This window comes from Salmo salar, chromosome 04 (genome assembly GCF_965601325.2).
Source record: "Salmo salar chromosome 04, fSalSal1, whole genome shotgun sequence".
Lineage (NCBI taxonomy): Eukaryota > Metazoa > Chordata > Actinopteri > Salmoniformes > Salmonidae > Salmo > Salmo salar.
In genome coordinates this window covers 35,958,984-35,976,606 of record NC_138294.1, presented here as the reverse complement: position 1 = coordinate 35,976,606, position 17,623 = coordinate 35,958,984, and the positions used below count along the sequence as shown (strand labels likewise).

General features: G+C 45.1%; 1 protein-coding gene across 1 annotated transcript in view; it reads left to right on the top strand.

Annotated features, from left to right (window-relative positions):
* LOC106602816 (transcription initiation factor TFIID subunit 6) overlaps window positions 1–17,623 on the top strand; it is a 66,339-nt gene that overhangs the window by 25,154 nt on the left and 23,562 nt on the right. Inside the window, exons 5-7 of the mRNA XM_014195707.3 lie at window positions 6,117–6,173; window positions 7,858–7,974; window positions 11,001–11,122. Of these exons, the coding sequence (XP_014051182.1) occupies window positions 6,117–6,173; window positions 7,858–7,974; window positions 11,001–11,122 (296 nt within the window). The remainder of the gene's footprint in view (window positions 1–6,116; window positions 6,174–7,857; window positions 7,975–11,000; window positions 11,123–17,623) is intronic.

The following is a 17,623-nucleotide window of genomic DNA, read 5'->3' as shown; positions in this document are numbered from 1 at the left end:
GCTCATCAGGATGCAATGCGAATGTATCAGGACACGTTACAGGTCCAGCACCGCACCAACCAGCTGCTCAGAGAAGAGCAAGAGAGAAACACCCGGGAGTTAAGAGAAGGCCTAAAGGGGCTAGCGGACCAAATTGGGGCTCAGTTACCAGCTGCAAATACCCAAAGGTGGGCCAATCATTTTCTTCAAAAAATGACAGCGCAGGATGATGTGGAAGCATATCTTACCACCTTCGAAAGGACGGCAGAGAGGGAGAAGTGGCCGAAAGAAGAATGGGCAGGGCTTCTGGCACCATACCTGGCAGGGGACGCTCAAAAAGCATATTTCGACCTGGAGTTGAAGGATGCACAGGATTACGATAAACTCAAGGGAGAGATTCTGACTAGACTGGGAGTGACCGATACCGTGAGGGCACACCGCTTCCACCAGTGGTCCTACAGACCGGGACAACCCCCCCCCCCCCCCGAACACAGATGTTCGACTTGATTCACCTGGCACGGAAATGGTTGCGACCGGAGACCCGTTCGTCCGCCGAGGTCGTCGAGACCATCGTACTCAACCAGTTTCAGCGAGGTCTACCCCAAGAAGTGCGACGATGGGTTGGCCAGAACGAGGTACTTTCCGCCGACCATCTCGTGGGCCTGGTTGAACGGTATTGTACGGCAGGAACAGCTGAGCAGGCGCAGGAGGAAAGATTCCCATTCCCCAGGCCTGGGCGAACCAGCGGACAGGGTAAGACTGTCCCAACAGGTGGAGGGGGAGGAGAGCAGCGTGGGGCCATGACGAAAGAATCAGAATCGGGCCGAGACACTAAGGGAAAAAACGGAAACCGGGACTGGGGGTCGAGGAGGTCTCCCCCCCGGAACCCTATTATCTGTTACAATTGTAATCGACCGGGACATATTGCAGCCTACTGCCCTATTAAAGAAGAGCCAATGCAATGTAACCTCGGTGAAAAAGAAGATGAGATATGGTATGCATGTCCCGTGGTAACCACTGTACTTGAAAGATCAAGAAACAAACATATGTGCATGGTGAAGGTTGAAGGGAAGGAGGTTGAAGCACTACTGGATTCCGGCAGTATGCTAACCCTGGTCGTTGCAAACCTAGTGCCGACGCATAAACTGGATACAAGTCAGGATATCAGTGTTACGTGCATTCATGGGGATACCCGTCTGTACCCCACAGCATTAGTGAGCATACAAACAGAGGACGGTCTGCTGGATTATGAGGTCGGCGTGGTTCCAAAGATGCCATATGATGTAATATTGGGTAGATACTTTCCTAACTTTTCGAAGTTAGGTCAAAAGAACGGCATATTTGAGAAGCCAACAACCCTGACCAAGCAGGAAGAAGCATGGGGCCTTCAACCAAGGCCAAGAAAAGAGGTCTCCCAGGGGCCAACCTCACAGGTACTAGTAGGGGAGGATGAGGATGAAGTGGCAAACCTCGTTGATAATGAACAGCCCAGTACTAGTGGGGCTGGGGTCGATCTGAATCCAGAGGACGACTATCTAGAACCAGCAGACCTGGCAGGGTCCATGACTAATTTCGGGATGGCCCAACACCAGGATCCAACCCTGCAGCAAGCCAGAGCAGACGTGCAGGTCGTAGATGGTACTCCCATAAATTATAGGATGATGCCTAATAGTTTTCCCCACTTCATCATGAAAAATGGTTTGGTGTACAGAGTCTCAAAAATAGGGGTGGATGTGGTGGAACAGTTGTTGGTCCCCACCCGGTACAGGAAGACAGTACTGGATCTAGCTCATGGGCACATTTTGGGTGGACACCTTGGTATCGATAATACCCGAGACCGGATTGTAAGGAGGTTTTACTGGCCAGGAATTCAGGCTGAAGTGGCTCGGCATTGTGGAGAGTGCCCGGAGTGCCAGGTAACAGCTCCCCGACCAGCGTTTAGAAGCCCGTTAGTGCCACTCCCCATAATCGAAACGCCATTTGAGAGGATAGCGATGGACATAGTGGGCCCACTACCCAAATCTGCCAGAGGGCACCAATACATTCTGGTCATTCTAGATTATGCCACTCGCTACCCAGAAGCCATTCCTCTTCGGACAATGGCTTCCAAAAATATCGCCAAGGAACTAGTGCTATTGTTCACCAGGGTTGGGGTCCCAAAGGAGATCCTTACAGACCAGGGGACCCCCTTTATCTTTATGTCCCGCCTAATGGCGGACCTTTGTAAATTGTGGCAGGTGAAACAGTTGAGGACATCGGTTTACCATCCACAGACGGACGGGCTGGTTGAGAGATTCAACCGGACCCTGAAGTCAATGCTCAGGAAGGTAATCGACAAGGATTGGAAAAACTGGGATTGCATGTTGCCATATCTGATGTTTGCCATTAGAGAGGTTCCTCAAGCCTCGCTGGGGTTTTCTCCCTCCGAGCTGGTATATGGGAGGCACCCCCGGGGAATCTTAGACATCGCCCGGGAAACCTGGGAACACCAATCCACCCCGTATACTAGTGTCATAGAGCACGTCACGGCAATGCAAAACAGGATAGCCACAGTCATGCCCATCGTCAGAGAGCACATGAGACAAGCACAAGAGCACCAGCGGCACACTTATAACCGGCAGGCTACCCTGAGGGAATTTCAACCGGGAGATAAGGTGTTAGTGCTGATCCCCACGGTAGAGTGCAAACTACTAGCCACATGGAAAGGACCATATGAAGTACTGGAGAGAATAGGAGAAGTTAATTATCGGATCCGACAGCTAGGTCGACGGCCCCAGGAACAGATCTATCACATAAACCTGTTAAAAGCATGGAGAGAGAGAGAAACACTAATGGTCACGTACCCCACACACACTCAGGAGACAGCTGAAGTATATATTTCACCTACTTTGTCCCCAGCACAAGTACAGGAAGTAAAGACCCTGATCCAGAAAAACAGAGATGTGTTTTCAGAAGTACCCGGCCGAACTGAGGTTATAGCTCATGATATCGTTTCCCTACCAGGGAGAAAAGTGAGCATGAGGCCATATCGGGTACCCGAGGCTCGACAGGCAGCGATTAGAGCAGAGACGGAGAAAATGTTGACAGCTGGAGTGATCGAAGAGTCACATAGTGAGTGGTCTAGCCCAATTGTGATGGTCTCCAAGCCCGATGGGTCTTTGCGGTTCTGTAACGACTTTCGGAAGGTAAATGAAATCTCCAAGTTTGATGCCTACCCCATGCCCAGAGTAGACGAACTACTGGAGAAAATTGGTAAAGCTCGGTACATTACGACCCTGGACCTGACAAAAGGGTACTGGCAAATTCCTCTGACCCCCAGGGCCAAAGAAAAGACAGCCTTTGCAACCCCTGACGGTTTGTTTCAATACACCGTCATGCCATTCGGCCTACACGGGGCCCCAGCCCAAGTTATGCCACAGTGGCCGCCCCATTCACCGACATGACTAGAGCCAGAGGGCCAAACATGGTCAAGTGGGATGAAAGGGCCACCAAAGCATTTAGGACATTACAGGAGGCCCTCTGCTGTAATCCAGTGCTGGTGGTACCAGACTTTGAGAGAGAGTTTGTGGTTCAGACGGATGCTTCAGAGGTTGGCTTGGGAGCAGTGCTGTCCCAAGAGGTAGAAGGGGTGGAACACCCCATCCTGTTTTTAAGCAGGAAGCTGGAACCACGGGAAACCAACTACTCAGTTGTTGAGAAAGAGGCGCTGGCAGTAAAGTGGGCTCTGGAAAGCCTGAAATACTACCTGCTGGGGCGCCACTTCACCCTCATCAGTGACCATGCACCACTCACCTGGATGCATAGGGCTAAAGAGAAGAACGCTCGGGTGATGCGGTGGTCTTTGAGTCTCCAACCGTTTCACTTTGACTTGAAACACAGAGCAGGAAAGGAAATGGGAAATGTGGATGGGTTATCCCGCATGCACGCATATTTTGCTGCGGTAGCCCGACCTAGGGGGTCGGATCTAGGGGGGAGATGTGTGGCAAAGAAGGGGGTCGAGTGATAAATGGCAGATATGTGAGGGCAGAACTAATAAACGGGCTCTGCCCGATCACTAAAATGGCCACCCCGATCAGAACTACAGATCACAAAATGGCCGACTGCCATAACTACAATTCCCAGAAGCAAGGGGAACCCTCAGAAGGTGGAGCCGACCCACAGATAAAAGGTCAAGAAAAGCCAGGAAGAGAGAGAGAGGGCGGGAAGGATCTATGAACCATAGAGAAAGAGACAATCTACATTGGCTGGATTTACCGTGTACGAGCTGGACTGTTTTGGACTTACCTGTTGGCGTTTAGACCTGGACCTACCGAGAACCCGATTTGTGTACCGAACCCTGCTATCCTTGACCTTACCTGCGGCCTGGGTGGACCAGGAAAGCGAAACAAACACACAGGTACTGTCATGTTCGAAATAACTTTCATTCTGGGCTGACTTTGGTGACAGTTTCCCACTTAACCTCTATGGGCTAGGTGGGACGCTTGCGTCTCACCTACGTAACAGCCACTTGCAGCCTGTGGCGCGATTTTCAAAACCTTAAAAATCCTATTACTTCAATTTCTCAAACATATGACTATTTTACAGCTATTTAAAGACAAGACTCTCGTTAATCTAACCACACTGTCCGATTTCAAAAAGGCTTTACAACGAAAGCAAAACATTAGATTATGTCAGCAGAGTACCAAGCCAGAAATAATCAGACACCCATTTTTCAAGCCAGCATATAATGTCACCAAAACCCAGAAGACAGCTAAATGCAGCACTCACCTTTGATGATCTTCATCAGATGACAACCCTAGGACATTATGTTATACAATACATGCATGTTTTGTTCAATCAAGTTCATATTTATATCAAAAACCAGCTTTTTACATTAGCATGTGACGTTCAGAACTAGCATACTTCCGGGGAATTCGCTAACATTTTACTAAATTACTCACGATAAACGTTCACAAAAAGCATAACAATTATTTTAAGAATTATAGATACAGACCTCCTCTATGCACTCGATATGTCCGATTTTAAAATAGCTTTTTGGTGAAAGCACATTTTGCAATATTCTAAGTACATAGCCCAGGCATCACGGGCTCGCTATTTAGACACCCGGCAAGTTTAGCACTCACCATAATCATATTTACTATTATAAAAGTTTGATTACCTTTTGTTGTCTTCGTCAGAATGCACACCCAGGACTGCTACTTCAATAACAAATGTTGGTTTGGTCCAAAATAATCCATCGTTATATCCGAATAGCGGCGTTTTGTTCGTGCGTTCCAGACACTATCCGAAATGGTAAAGAAGTGTCGCGCGCATGGCGCAATTCGTGACAATAAAATTCTAAATATTCCATTACCGTACTTCGAAGCATGTCAACCGCTGTTTAAAATCAATTTTTACGCCATTTTTCTCGTAGAAAAGCGATAATATTCCGACAGGGAATCTCCTTTTCGGCAAACAGAGGAAAAAATCACAAAGGCGGGGGCGGTCGGGTCACGCGCATAAGCCCAGAGTCCCTTGATCGGCCACTTGAGAAAGGCGATAATGTGTTTCAGCCTGGGGCTGGAATGACGACATTCTGTTTTTTCCCGGGATCTGAGCGCCTATGGACGACGTGGGAAGTGTCACGTTAGAGCAGAGATCCTTAGTAAAAGATAGAGATGGAAAAGAAGTTCAAGAAATGGTCAGACAGGCCACTTCCTGTAAAGGAATCTCTCAGGTTTTGACCTGCCATTTGAGTTCTGTTATACTCACAGACACCATTCAAACAGTTTTAGAAACTTTAGGGTGTTTTCTATCCATATGTAATAAGTATATGCATATTCTAGTTACTGGGTAGGATAGGTAACCAGATTAAATCGGGTATGTTTTTTATCCAGCCGTGTCAATACTGCCCCCTAGCCCTAACAGGTTAATTTGTGACAAACGCTCCTAACTTTGAAGATGTTTGCCACTATATATATATATATATATATATATATATTAAACTATTTCAAAGGTAAAGGTATACCTTTATTGATGTTGATTGCATTGAGTAAGTAGATTCACATGTACTGTGTTATCTACACGTCCTATGACAGTTTTTGATTTGGTTGATTATACAAGCTCTTGTAACTTCTCTCTTGTTTTCTGTTCCTCAGCTCACTGGTTAAGTATTGAAGGTGTCCAGCCTGCTATACCAGAGAACCCACCCCCAGGTGAGACGTCTGTTTGTCTGTCTGTGTTTGTCTATGTCCGTCTTTCTCTATCGTCTACTTGAGAAAAGCAGCATAATTCTTAAAACAACCACATTTGCAGTATGTGTATATTTACACTATGTAGACAGTGCCTTCGGAAAGTATTCAGACCCCTTGACTTTTTCCACATTTTGTTAAGTCACAGCCTTATTCTAAAATGGATTAAATAATAAATAAATAAATAAAAATCCTCGGCGATCTACACACAATACTCCATAATGAAAAGTGAAAACAGTTTTTTTTTTTACATTTTTGCAAATGTATTACCAATAAAAAACAGTAATACCTTATACATAAGTATTCAGACCCATTTGAAATTGAGCTCAGGTGCATCCTGTTTTCATTGATCATCCTTGAGATGTTTCTACAACTTGATTGGAGTCCACCTGTTGTACATTCAATTGATTGGACATGATTTGGAAAGGAACACACCTGTCTATATAAGGTCCCACAGTTGACAGTGCATATCAGAGCAAAAACCAGTCCATGAAGTCAAAGGAATTATCTGTAGAGCTCCGAGACAGGATTGTGTCGAAGCACAGACCTGGGGAAGGGTACCAAAAAATTTCTTCAGCATTGAAGGTCCCCAAGAACACAGTGGCCTCCATCATTCTTAAATGGAAAAAGTTTGGAACCACCAAGACTCTTCCTAGAGCTGGCTGCCCAGCCACACTGAGCAATCGGGGGAGAAGGGCCTTGGTCAAGGGGGTGCCCAAGAACCCAATGGTCACTCTGACAGAGCTCTAGAGTTCCTCTGTGGAGATGGGAGAACCTTCCAGAAGAACAACCATCTCTGCAACACTCCACCAATCAGGTCTTTATGGTAGTTTGGCAAGATGGAAGCCACTCCTCAGTAAAAGGCACATGACAGCCCTTGGAGTTTGCCAAAAGGCACCTAAAGGACACAGACCATGCGAAACAAGATTCTCTGGTCTGATGAAACCAAGATTTAACTTTTTAGCCTGAATGCCAAGTGTCACGTCTGGAGGAAACCTTGCACCATCCCTACAGGGAAGCATGATGGTGGCAGCATCATGCTGTGGGGATGTTTTTCAGCAGCAGGGACAGGGAGATTAGTCAGGATCGAGGGAAAGATGAACGGAGCAAAGTACAGAGAGATCCTTGATGAAAACCTGCTCCAGAGCGCTCAGGACCTCAGACTGGGGCAAAGGTTCACCTTCCAACAGGACAACGACCCTAAGCACACAGCCAAGACAACGCAGGAATGACTGAATGATCTTGAGTGGCCCAGCCAGAGCCTGGACTTGAACTCGATTGAACATCTCTGGAGAGACCTGAAAATAGCTGTGCAGCGATGCTCCCCATCCAACCTGACAGAGCTTGAGAGGATCTGCAGAGAATAATGGGAAAAAATCCCCAAATACTGGTGTGCCAAACTTGTAGCGTCATACCCAAGAAGACTTGAGGCTGTAATCGCTGCCAAAGGTGCTTGAACCCAAGACTGAGTAAAGAGTCTGAATACTTTGTCATTATGGGGTATTGTGTTTAGATTGATGAGGGAAAAAAAACGATTTAATCCATTTTAGAATAAGGCTGTAACCTAACAAATTATGGAAAAAGTGAAGGGGTCTGAATACTTTCCGAATCCACTGTATACCACCACCCTTCCTTCTCTTTCCCTCAGCCCCCAAAGAGCAGCAGAAGACTGAATCTACAGAGCCTCTCAAAGCGGTCAAGCCTGGTCAGGAGGAGGAGGGCTCCATCCAGAAGGGCCAGGGAGCTACATCTGCAGAGGCTAAAGGTCAGTGTATTCTCTGTTTGTAATGTCTACTGTCTCTCTATCTGTCTGTCTGTACTGTCTGTGTGTTGGTACTGTATGCCATCTTAAAATTGTATGTGCACAAGTAGAGTTGGATTATTTGCTCTAAAATATTAAATAGAGATTTATTTTATGTGTGGGACAAAACAAACCACATCCATGACATTCAAGATATTCTTCAGTATTAAACGCATTCTTCAAGTGGCAATCAGCATTTTAAACAATAAGTGTTCTCCCCGTTATGGTTAGGTGATGTCAACCTTTGTCCTATCGTGATTATGTACTCATAAAGCATTGTGATATATGCAATGGTATCGCCCCCTATTGGCCAACCTCAAACATAAAAATAATAACAAAAAAACACAGTTGGGCTGAAACGACCATTAGGCTATAGTACGAAATTGTATGCTACATCTGGATGAATCATGATGAAAGATAATGTTGTTGAAAGCTTGCCAGAGGTTAAGTGCAGACAAATCTCTTCTAATATTCCTTTCTGGTGGGGCTTCATTATAGAAGTGTGTGTGTGTGTGTGTGTGTGTGTGTGGGGCGCACATGATGGAGCAAAGTAACAGTCAACTGATGAGGAACGGGCTGTCTTACCGTAAGTGAATTCATTTATAAATCATGGACTGGATAGAAGCAAAGTCTACCGTCTTCAGAACTGGATAATAATTGCTTTGACTCATCCTACACTCTTAATAGGCTGTTTGTTCTATCTCTCATAAAGCTGTGATTGAGAATAGCCTATAGACTTCGACTTTCATTCTCGTTCTTTTTGAAAGCGGCAACATTAGGGCAACAGTATTAGAATATTTGGGAAATAGGCTACTATTCACAACTTGAATTTGTCTTAAAGCTTGTATGATAGACCTAGTAGGAGGATAGGTTATTGGCCATTTGGCTTTCAACCTCAAATGGAGCGATTTGCCTCACACGGATCATTTATTTTTTTATAAGCTTAAACTAGATTTTTCTGTAGGCCATTGATATTGTTTCTTCTCTCTCATTATTAGTCCCCAGGCTACCTTACGTTTTTAGGCTATTCAAACAACTTTTTGAGATGGACTCCAGCCACCCTAGTCATAGACTGTTCTCTCTGCTACCACACGGCAAGCGGTACCGGAGCGCCAAGTCTAGGTCCAAAAGACTTCTTAACAGCTTCTACCCCCAAAGCCATAAGACTCCTGAGCAGCTAATCAAATGGCCACCCAGACTATTTGCATTGCCCCCCCCACCCCTCCCACTTTTTATGCTGCTGCTACTCTCTGTTTATTATCTATGCATAGTCACTAACTCTACCTACATGTACATATTACCTCGACTACATGTACATATTACCTGGACTAACCGGTACCCCCGCACATTGACTCTGTACCGGTACTGTATATAGCCTCGCTATTGTTATTTTATTGCTGTTCTTAAATGATTTGTTCCTGTTATTTTTTACTTAACCAACAATGCACTTAAGAAAAATGAAGTGCTTGTAAGGAAGCATTTCACTGTAAGGTCTGTTGTATTTGGCGCATGTGACAAACAAAATTTGATATGGATGCATGACCATCCATGATATCAACATTTTAACCATGTTTTGAGGCCATTATAGTTTTATTTTTTTTACATTTACTTTGGTGTAAAACAAGCTTATATGTTGGGTTGTTACAGGCTTTGGTTTTTACATTTGTTTTGAGATTGGACTTTAGCACGTATAGCTTGTTAGCACATAGGGCGTACCGATAGTCAGTATGTGTTACATCTGTGCTGGTTGCGATCTCGTTAGTGGGAAGGTGTTTCACCTGTGCTGGCCCAGGTGCTATTTAAGAGTGGCTGGCCAAGTGCACCAGTGGTTTTAATAGATGCAGAGGTTTAACACCTTTTTAGTTGACGCTCCCTATTTTAATTTCTAGACCAACAATCCTTTAACTGATTTCCCTGATTTCATTTTGCTCCACCTTTTTGGTTTGCTTCCTGGTGTAGGTTTTCTTTTGTTTGCCTCTTCTTGGGTAAATTTAGTGTGCGCTCATTGTTGGTGTCTTTTAAGTTGCTGTTGCTAGTCAACTTTCAGTGGACACTATTGTGAATTTTTCAGTACATATGTGGCAATTATTTATTTCAGAAGGAGCTAGCAAAACTTGTGCACTCTATATGTGCTCTGAGTCATTAGACACCATTAGACATGCACCTATCTGGGGGTTGGACATGACTGGTTATTCCTGTAACTGTGTTATGGCCTACTATGTATTGTTGCTGTGATTACATATCTTGGGTCTTTTCCAGAACAAGGGTGTCCCTTTCAGAGGAGTTAGCAGGATGACATGTATGGTTATTCCTGTAGAGTGCCAAGGTCTGTTACTATGGTCCTACATGCATGAACCTGGCTTAAGGTGAGTGCAGGTCTATTTGTGTCTATTTCTGAGGCTCTACGGGTTCCATGCCCTAATATGAAGGCAATATGATAATGGTGGCTAAATGCCAGAGGGGATGAACCATTAAGAGGAGTTACTACGAGTGACATAAGGAGAACAAATGTATAAGTAGTCTGTGCCAAGACTGGAAGGCAGTTGTATTCATGAACCGGCTTGGCTTTTGTTATGTTGTAATAAAAGTCTATTTGAACTCACAGGCTCCGGTATTTGTGAAATATGATTGACCGACTATTTCCATGACAACACCGCCATGAGTGTCTTTCAGAACCCCTCCTAATACCCCACCTGTTTTGGATGTTGGTCAGTGACTCTTTGTTAGTTCCCCTTTGTTTGAGCGACTTGGGTTTCTTGCTGGGGAACGTAACAGGGTTCTGATGGGGTACAACAGTTGAACTAAGCTCATGAGGCATTTCTAAGTTATATTCTTCAAGAATCAATGTGTACATATCATTAATTTACAAGTCCAACAATTGATGTAGCAGCTGCAGATAGCCCCATTAAGGAAAAGCAATTCCTATTTAATAAACATTTGTTTGCATCTCTCTCTCTTTCCCTGTGTGTTTTTCTACCCCCCTTTTCCAGGTAAGAAGGATGGTCTGATGAGGATGAAGGCTCGCAGTACTCACGAGCTCTCAGTGGAACAGCAGCTCTACTACAAGGAGATCACGGAGGCCTGCGTCGGATCCTGTGAGGCCAAGAGAGCTGTGAGTCAACTGTTTATCAAGTGTGCATTTGTGTGTATGTGTGCGTGCATGTAAGAAAGAGTTGTGTGTATGTGTCTCCTCAAATTATTGGCACACTTGATAAAGATGAGCAAATGACTGTGAAATAAACAATACAAATAGAATAGCTACACAACATGGCTTAATTAGTGGATTCGGCTATTTCAGCCACACTTGTTGCTGACAGGTGTATAAAATTGAGTACACAGCCATCGCAATCTCCATAGGGAAACATTGGCAGTAGAATGGCCCAAATTGAAGAGCTTAGTCACTTTCAACGTGCCACATTCATAGGACGCCACCTTTCCAACAAGTCAATTAGTCAAATTTCTGCCCTGCTAGACCTTCCCCGGTCAACTGTAAGTGCTATTATTGCGAAGTGGAAAGGTATAGGAGCAACAACGACTTAGCCACGAATTGGTAGGCCACACAATCTCACAGAACTGGACTGCCAAGTGCTGAAGCGAGTAGCGCGTAAAAATTCTGTCTTCGGTTGCAACACTCACTACAGAGTTCCAAACTACCTCTGGAAGCAACTTCAGCACAAGAACTGTTCGTCAGGAGCTTCATGAAATGGGTTTCCATGGCCGAGCAGCCGCACACAAGCCTAAGATCACCACGCGCAATGCCGAGCGTCGGCTGACGCCATTGGACTCAGGAGCAGTGGAAACACTTTCTCTGGAATGATGAATCACGCTTTACCATCTGGCAGTCCGATGGATGAATCTGGGATTGGCGGATGCCAGGTGAATGCTACCTGCCCGAATGCATAGTGCCAACTGTAAAGTTTGGTGGAGGAGGAATAATGGTCTGGGGCTGTTTTTCATGGTTCGGGCTATGCCCCTTAGTTCCAGTGAAGGGAAATGTTAATGCTACAGCATACAATAACATTCTAGATGATTCTGTGCTTCCAACTTTGTGGCAACAGTTTGGGGAAGGCCCTTTCCTATTTCAGCATGACAATGCCCCCATGCACGAAGCGAGGTCCATACAGAAATGATTTGTCGAAATTGGTGTGAAAGAACTTGACTGGCCCTGACCTCAACTCCATCGAACACCTTTGGAATGAATTGGAACGTGGACTGCGAATCAGGCCTAATCGCCCAACATCCGTGCCCAACCTCAGTTATGCTCTTGTGGCTGAATGGAAGCAAGTCCCCGCAGTATCAGAATGGGTAATTAACAAACTGGTCTTAAATACATCTAAAACCAAAAGCAATGTATTTGGTTCAAAGTGCCTCCACTCTTCTGAGAAGGCTTTCCACTAGATGTTCCAACATCTAGTGGAAAGCCTTCCCAGAAGAGTGGAGGCTGTTATAGCAGCAAAGGGGGGACCAACCCCATTTTAATGCCCATGCATTTGGAATGAGATGTTTGATGAGCACCCATGTTGGACTGTGTCAACATACTTTTGGGCATGCAGTGTACCTCTCCCCATCTTCACAACTTCGCAATACAGTCTGCTATCATTCTCAATAGTCCAATAGCCCATCTAGGTTTTCTATACCTGGTGGCTTATCATTATTGATGGATAACAACCGTTTTTCCACTTCTTCCACACAAACTAGACCAAATTCAAAACGGCAATCCTTCTCTTTCGTCAGTAGATCTTCAATCCACAAATATGATGGTTCACTGTTCAAATCAAGTTAAAATCAAATGTTATTTGTCACATACACATGGTTAGCAGATGTTAATGCGAGTGTAGCAAAATGCTTGTGCTTCTAGTTCCGACCATGCAGTAATATCTAACAAGGAATCTAACAATTTCACGACACCTGCCTTATACACACAAGTGTAAAGGTTTGAATAAAAATATGTACATATAAATATATGGATGAGCGATGGCCGAACGGCATAGGCAAGATGCAGTAGATGGTATAGAGTACAGTATATACATATGAGATGAGTAATGTAGGGTATGAAAACATTATATAAAGTGGCATTGTTTAAAGTGACTAGTGATACATTTATTACATCCAATTTTTCATTATTAAAGTGGCTAGAGATGAGTCAGTATGTTGACAGCAGCCACTCAATGTTAGTGATGCTGTTTAACAGTCTGATGGCCTTGAGATAGAAGCTGTTTTTCAGTTTCTCCGTCCCAGCTTTGATGCACCTGTACTGACCTCGCCTTCTGGATGATAGCGGGGTGAAGAGGCTGTGGCTCAGGTGGTTGTTGTCCTTGATGATCTTTTTGGCCTTCCTGTGACATCGGGTGGTGTAGGTGTCCTGGAGGGCAGGTAGTTTGCCCCCGGTGATGCGTTGTGCAGACCTCACTACCCTCTGGAGAGCCTTGCGGTTGTGGGTGGAGCAGTTGCCGTACCAGGCGGTGATACAGCCTGACAGGATGCTCTCGATTGTGCATCTGTAAAAGTTTGAGTGTTTTTGGTGACAAGCCGAATTTCTTCTGCCTCCTGAGGTTGAAGAGGCGCTGCTGCGCCTTCTTCACCACTCTGTCTGTGTGGGTGGACCATTTCAGTTTGTCCGTGATGTGTACGCCGAGGAACTTAAAACTTTCCACCTTCTCCACTACAGTCCTGTTGATGTGGAAAGGGGGCTGCTCCCTCTGCTGTTTCCTGATGTCCACAATCATCTCCTTTGTTTTGTTGACATTGAGTGTGAGGTTATTTTCCTGACACCACACTCCGAGGGTCCTCACCTCCTCCCTGTAGGCCATGTCGCCGCTGTTGGTAATCAAGCCTACCACTGTTGTGTCGTCTGCAAACTTGATGATTGAGTTGGAGGCCTGCATGGCCACTCAGTCATGGGTGAACAGGGAGTACAGGAGAGGGCTGAGAACGCCCCAGTGGGGCCCCAGTGTTGAGGATCAGCGGGGTGGAAATGTTTCCTACCCTCACCACCTGGGGGCGGCCTGTCAGGAAGTCCAGGACCCAGTTGCACAGGGCGGGGTCGAGACCCAGGGTCTCGAGCTTTATGATGAGTTTGGAGGGTACTATGGTGTTAAATGCTGAGCTGTAGTCGATGAACAGCATTCTTACATAGGTATTCCTCTTGTCCAGATGGGTTAGGGCAGTGTGATTGCGATTGCGTCGTCTGTGGACCTATTGGGGCGGTAACAATGGGAACAGGAACAATGGTGGCCCTCTTGAAGCATGTGGGAACAACTTGCAATCAAGACCAGCCAGCTGGTCTGAACATGCTCTGAGGACGCGGCTAGGGATGCCGTCTGGGCTGGCAGCCTTGCGAGGGTTAACACGTTTAAATGTTTTACTCACGTTGGCTGCAGTGAAGGAGAGCCCACAGGTTTTGGTAGCGGGCCGTATCGGTGGCACTGTATTGTCCTCAAAGCGAGCAAAGAAGTTGTTTAGTTTGTCTGGGAGCAAGACATCGTGGTCCACGACGGGGCTGGTTTTCTTTTTGTAGTCCGTGATTTACTGTAGACCCTGCCACATACCTCTCGCATCGGAGCCATTAAATTGCAACTCTACTTTGTCTCTATAATGATGCTTAGCTTGTTTGATTGCCTTGCGGAGGGAATAGCTACACTGTTTGTATTCGGTCATGTTTCCGGTCACCTTGCCCTGATTAAAAGCAGTGGTTCGCGCTTTCAGTTTTGCACGAATGCTGCCATCAATCTACGGTTTCTGGTTGGGAAGGTTTTAATAGTCGCTGTGGGTACAACATCACCGATGCACTTGCTAATAAACTCGCTTACCGAATCAGTGTATTCGTCAATGTTATTGTCCGACGCTATGCGGAACATATCCCAGTCCACGTGATCGAAGCAATCTTGAAGCGTGGAATCCGATTGGTCGGACCAGCGTTGAACAGACTTGAGCACGGGCGTTTCCCGTTTTAGTTTCTGTCTATAGGCTGGGAGCAACAAAATGGAGACGTGGTAAGATTTTCCGAAAGGAGGGCGGGGGAGGGCTTTGTATGCGTCGCGGAAGTTAGAATAACAATGATCCAGGTTTTTGCCAGCCCGGGTCGCGCATTCGATATGCTGATAAAATTTAGGGAGCCTTGTTTTCAGATTAGCCTTATTAAAATCCCCAGCTACAATAAATGCAGCCTCAATATATGTGGTTTCCAGTTTACATACAGTCCAATGAAGTTCTCTCAGGGCCGTCGATGTGTCTGCTTGGGGGGGGATATACACGACTGTGATTATCATCGAAGAGAATTCTCTTGGTAGATAATGCGGTCGGCATTTGATTGTAAGGAATTCTAGGTCAGGTGAACAAAAGACTTGAGTTCCTGTATGTATTTATGATCACACTACATCTCGTTAATCATAAGGCATACACCCCTGCCCTTCTTCTTACCAGAGAGATGTTTGTTTCTGTCGGCGTGATGCGTTCTGTCGGCGTGATGCGTGAAGAAACCAGGTGGCTGTACCGACTCTAATAATGCATCCTGAGTGAGCCATGTTTCCGTTACAATGTTGTCATTTCACTTGTCAGTTTGTCCACTTTACTGGTGAAATAGGCATTGAAATGATTGGCTAAATCCAAAGGTTTTGTTATAAATGACCCTTTAACTTCAATGAACAATGGAGATTAATTTGGTTTTCTGCCCATAATATCATTTAAGGTTCTCCAAAGTATTTTCCCATTGTTTTAATAATTTGTCTTGTTTTGGTCATATAATTAAGTTTAGTCTCAATTTCAACATTTACAGGATGTCAACCAATCAGCTGAGCAGCCTGACTTGTTTGCCATATTTTTTTGCATAAATTCTATGGTTCATAACAATGTTCAATTCATCATCGAACCAGGTGGCTTTAACAGGTGTGTGTTTGTTAACAATTGGCAAGAATAATAAAAAATATATATATTTAGTGCTGCATCTGGATTCTCCTCCTTATACACATCATACCAACATACAGTGCATTCGGAAAGTATTCAGACTCCTTCACTTTTTCCACATTTTGTTACGTTACAGCCTTTTTCTAAAATTGATTCAATTAAAACATGTCATAAATCTACAGACAATACTCCATAATGACAGTGAAAACAGGTTTTTAGAAATCTTTGCAAATTTTAGAAAAAATTTAAAACAGAAATGCCTTATTTACATAAGTATTCAGACCCTTTGCTATGAGCCCTGAAATTGAGCTCCGGTGCATCCTGTTTCCATTGATCATCCTTGAGATGTTTCTACAACTTGATTGGAGTCCACCTTGGCTAAATTGAATTGATTGGATACGATTTGGAAATGCGCACACCTATCTATTGTTAGGTTCTAATTCTCACAGTATAAAACTCAACGTACATTATGCGAGCTTAACCAAGTTTATTCTTCCCATAGGATCAATACAGCTGCATTAGACAAAAACATTTTCACACAAGCACTGATATTTAACCGTTCCTCATAGGCTGAGTCTCCTCCTACCCATCTGTACAAACATCGTTCTTTACTGCTAGGCAGGACACTAGTGATACGGGCCATTAACTTTTATTTCTCCTTTAAGGTGACCTGACCTGACATCAACCCACCTCCATCACTAATCCATGGCTCTCTCCCCTTATCAATGCCTGACCTGACCTCAACCCCCCTCCATCATTAATCCATGGCTCTCTCCCCTTATCAATGCCTGCCACATGTAATCGCTTCCCTGCACTCAACACATTCCAAGCTTAGTGGCACACACTATATACCTTCCTCCTATTACCCTTAACTTCTGGTGCAGACCCTCTAAACCTTAGCACTCCATCAGTGACATGAATAAGTATATTTTATATTCTCAGAACCCAACACTACATAAGGTCCCACAGTTGACAGTGCATGTCAGAGCAAAAACCAAGCCATGAGATGGAAGGAATTGTCTGTAGAGCTCAGAGACAGGATTGTGTCTCGGCACAGATCTAGGGAAGGGTCCCAAAATAATTCTGCAGCATTGAAGGTCCCCAAGAGCAAAGTGTCCTCCATGATTCTTAAATGGAAGAAGTTTTGAACCACCAACACTCCTACTAGAGCTGGCCGCAGGCCAAACTGAGTAATCAGGGGAGAAGGGCCTTGGTCAGGGATGTGACCAAGAATCTGATGGTCACTCTGACAGAGCTCTAGAGTTCCTCTGTGGAGATGGGAGAACCTTTCAGAAGGACAACCATCTTTGCAGCACTCCACCAATCAGGCCTTTTATAGTAGAGTAGCCAGACGGAAGCCACTCCTCTGTAAAAGGCACATGACAGCCTGCTTGGAGTTTGCCAAAAGGCACCTAAAGACTCACACATGAGAAAGTAGATTCTCTGGTCTGATGAAAGGAATATTGAACTCTTTGGCCTGTAGGAAATCTGGCACCATCCCTACAGTGGAGAGGTTTTTCAGCGGCAGAGACTGGGAGACTAGTCAGAATCGAGGCAAAGATGAACGGAGCAAAGTACGGAGAGATCCTTGATGAAAACCTGCACCAGAACACTCAGGAACTCTGGGGCGAAGGTTCATCTTCCAACAGGACAATGACCCTAAGCACACAGCCATGACAATGCAGGAGTAAAGGGTGTGCCAAGCTTGTAG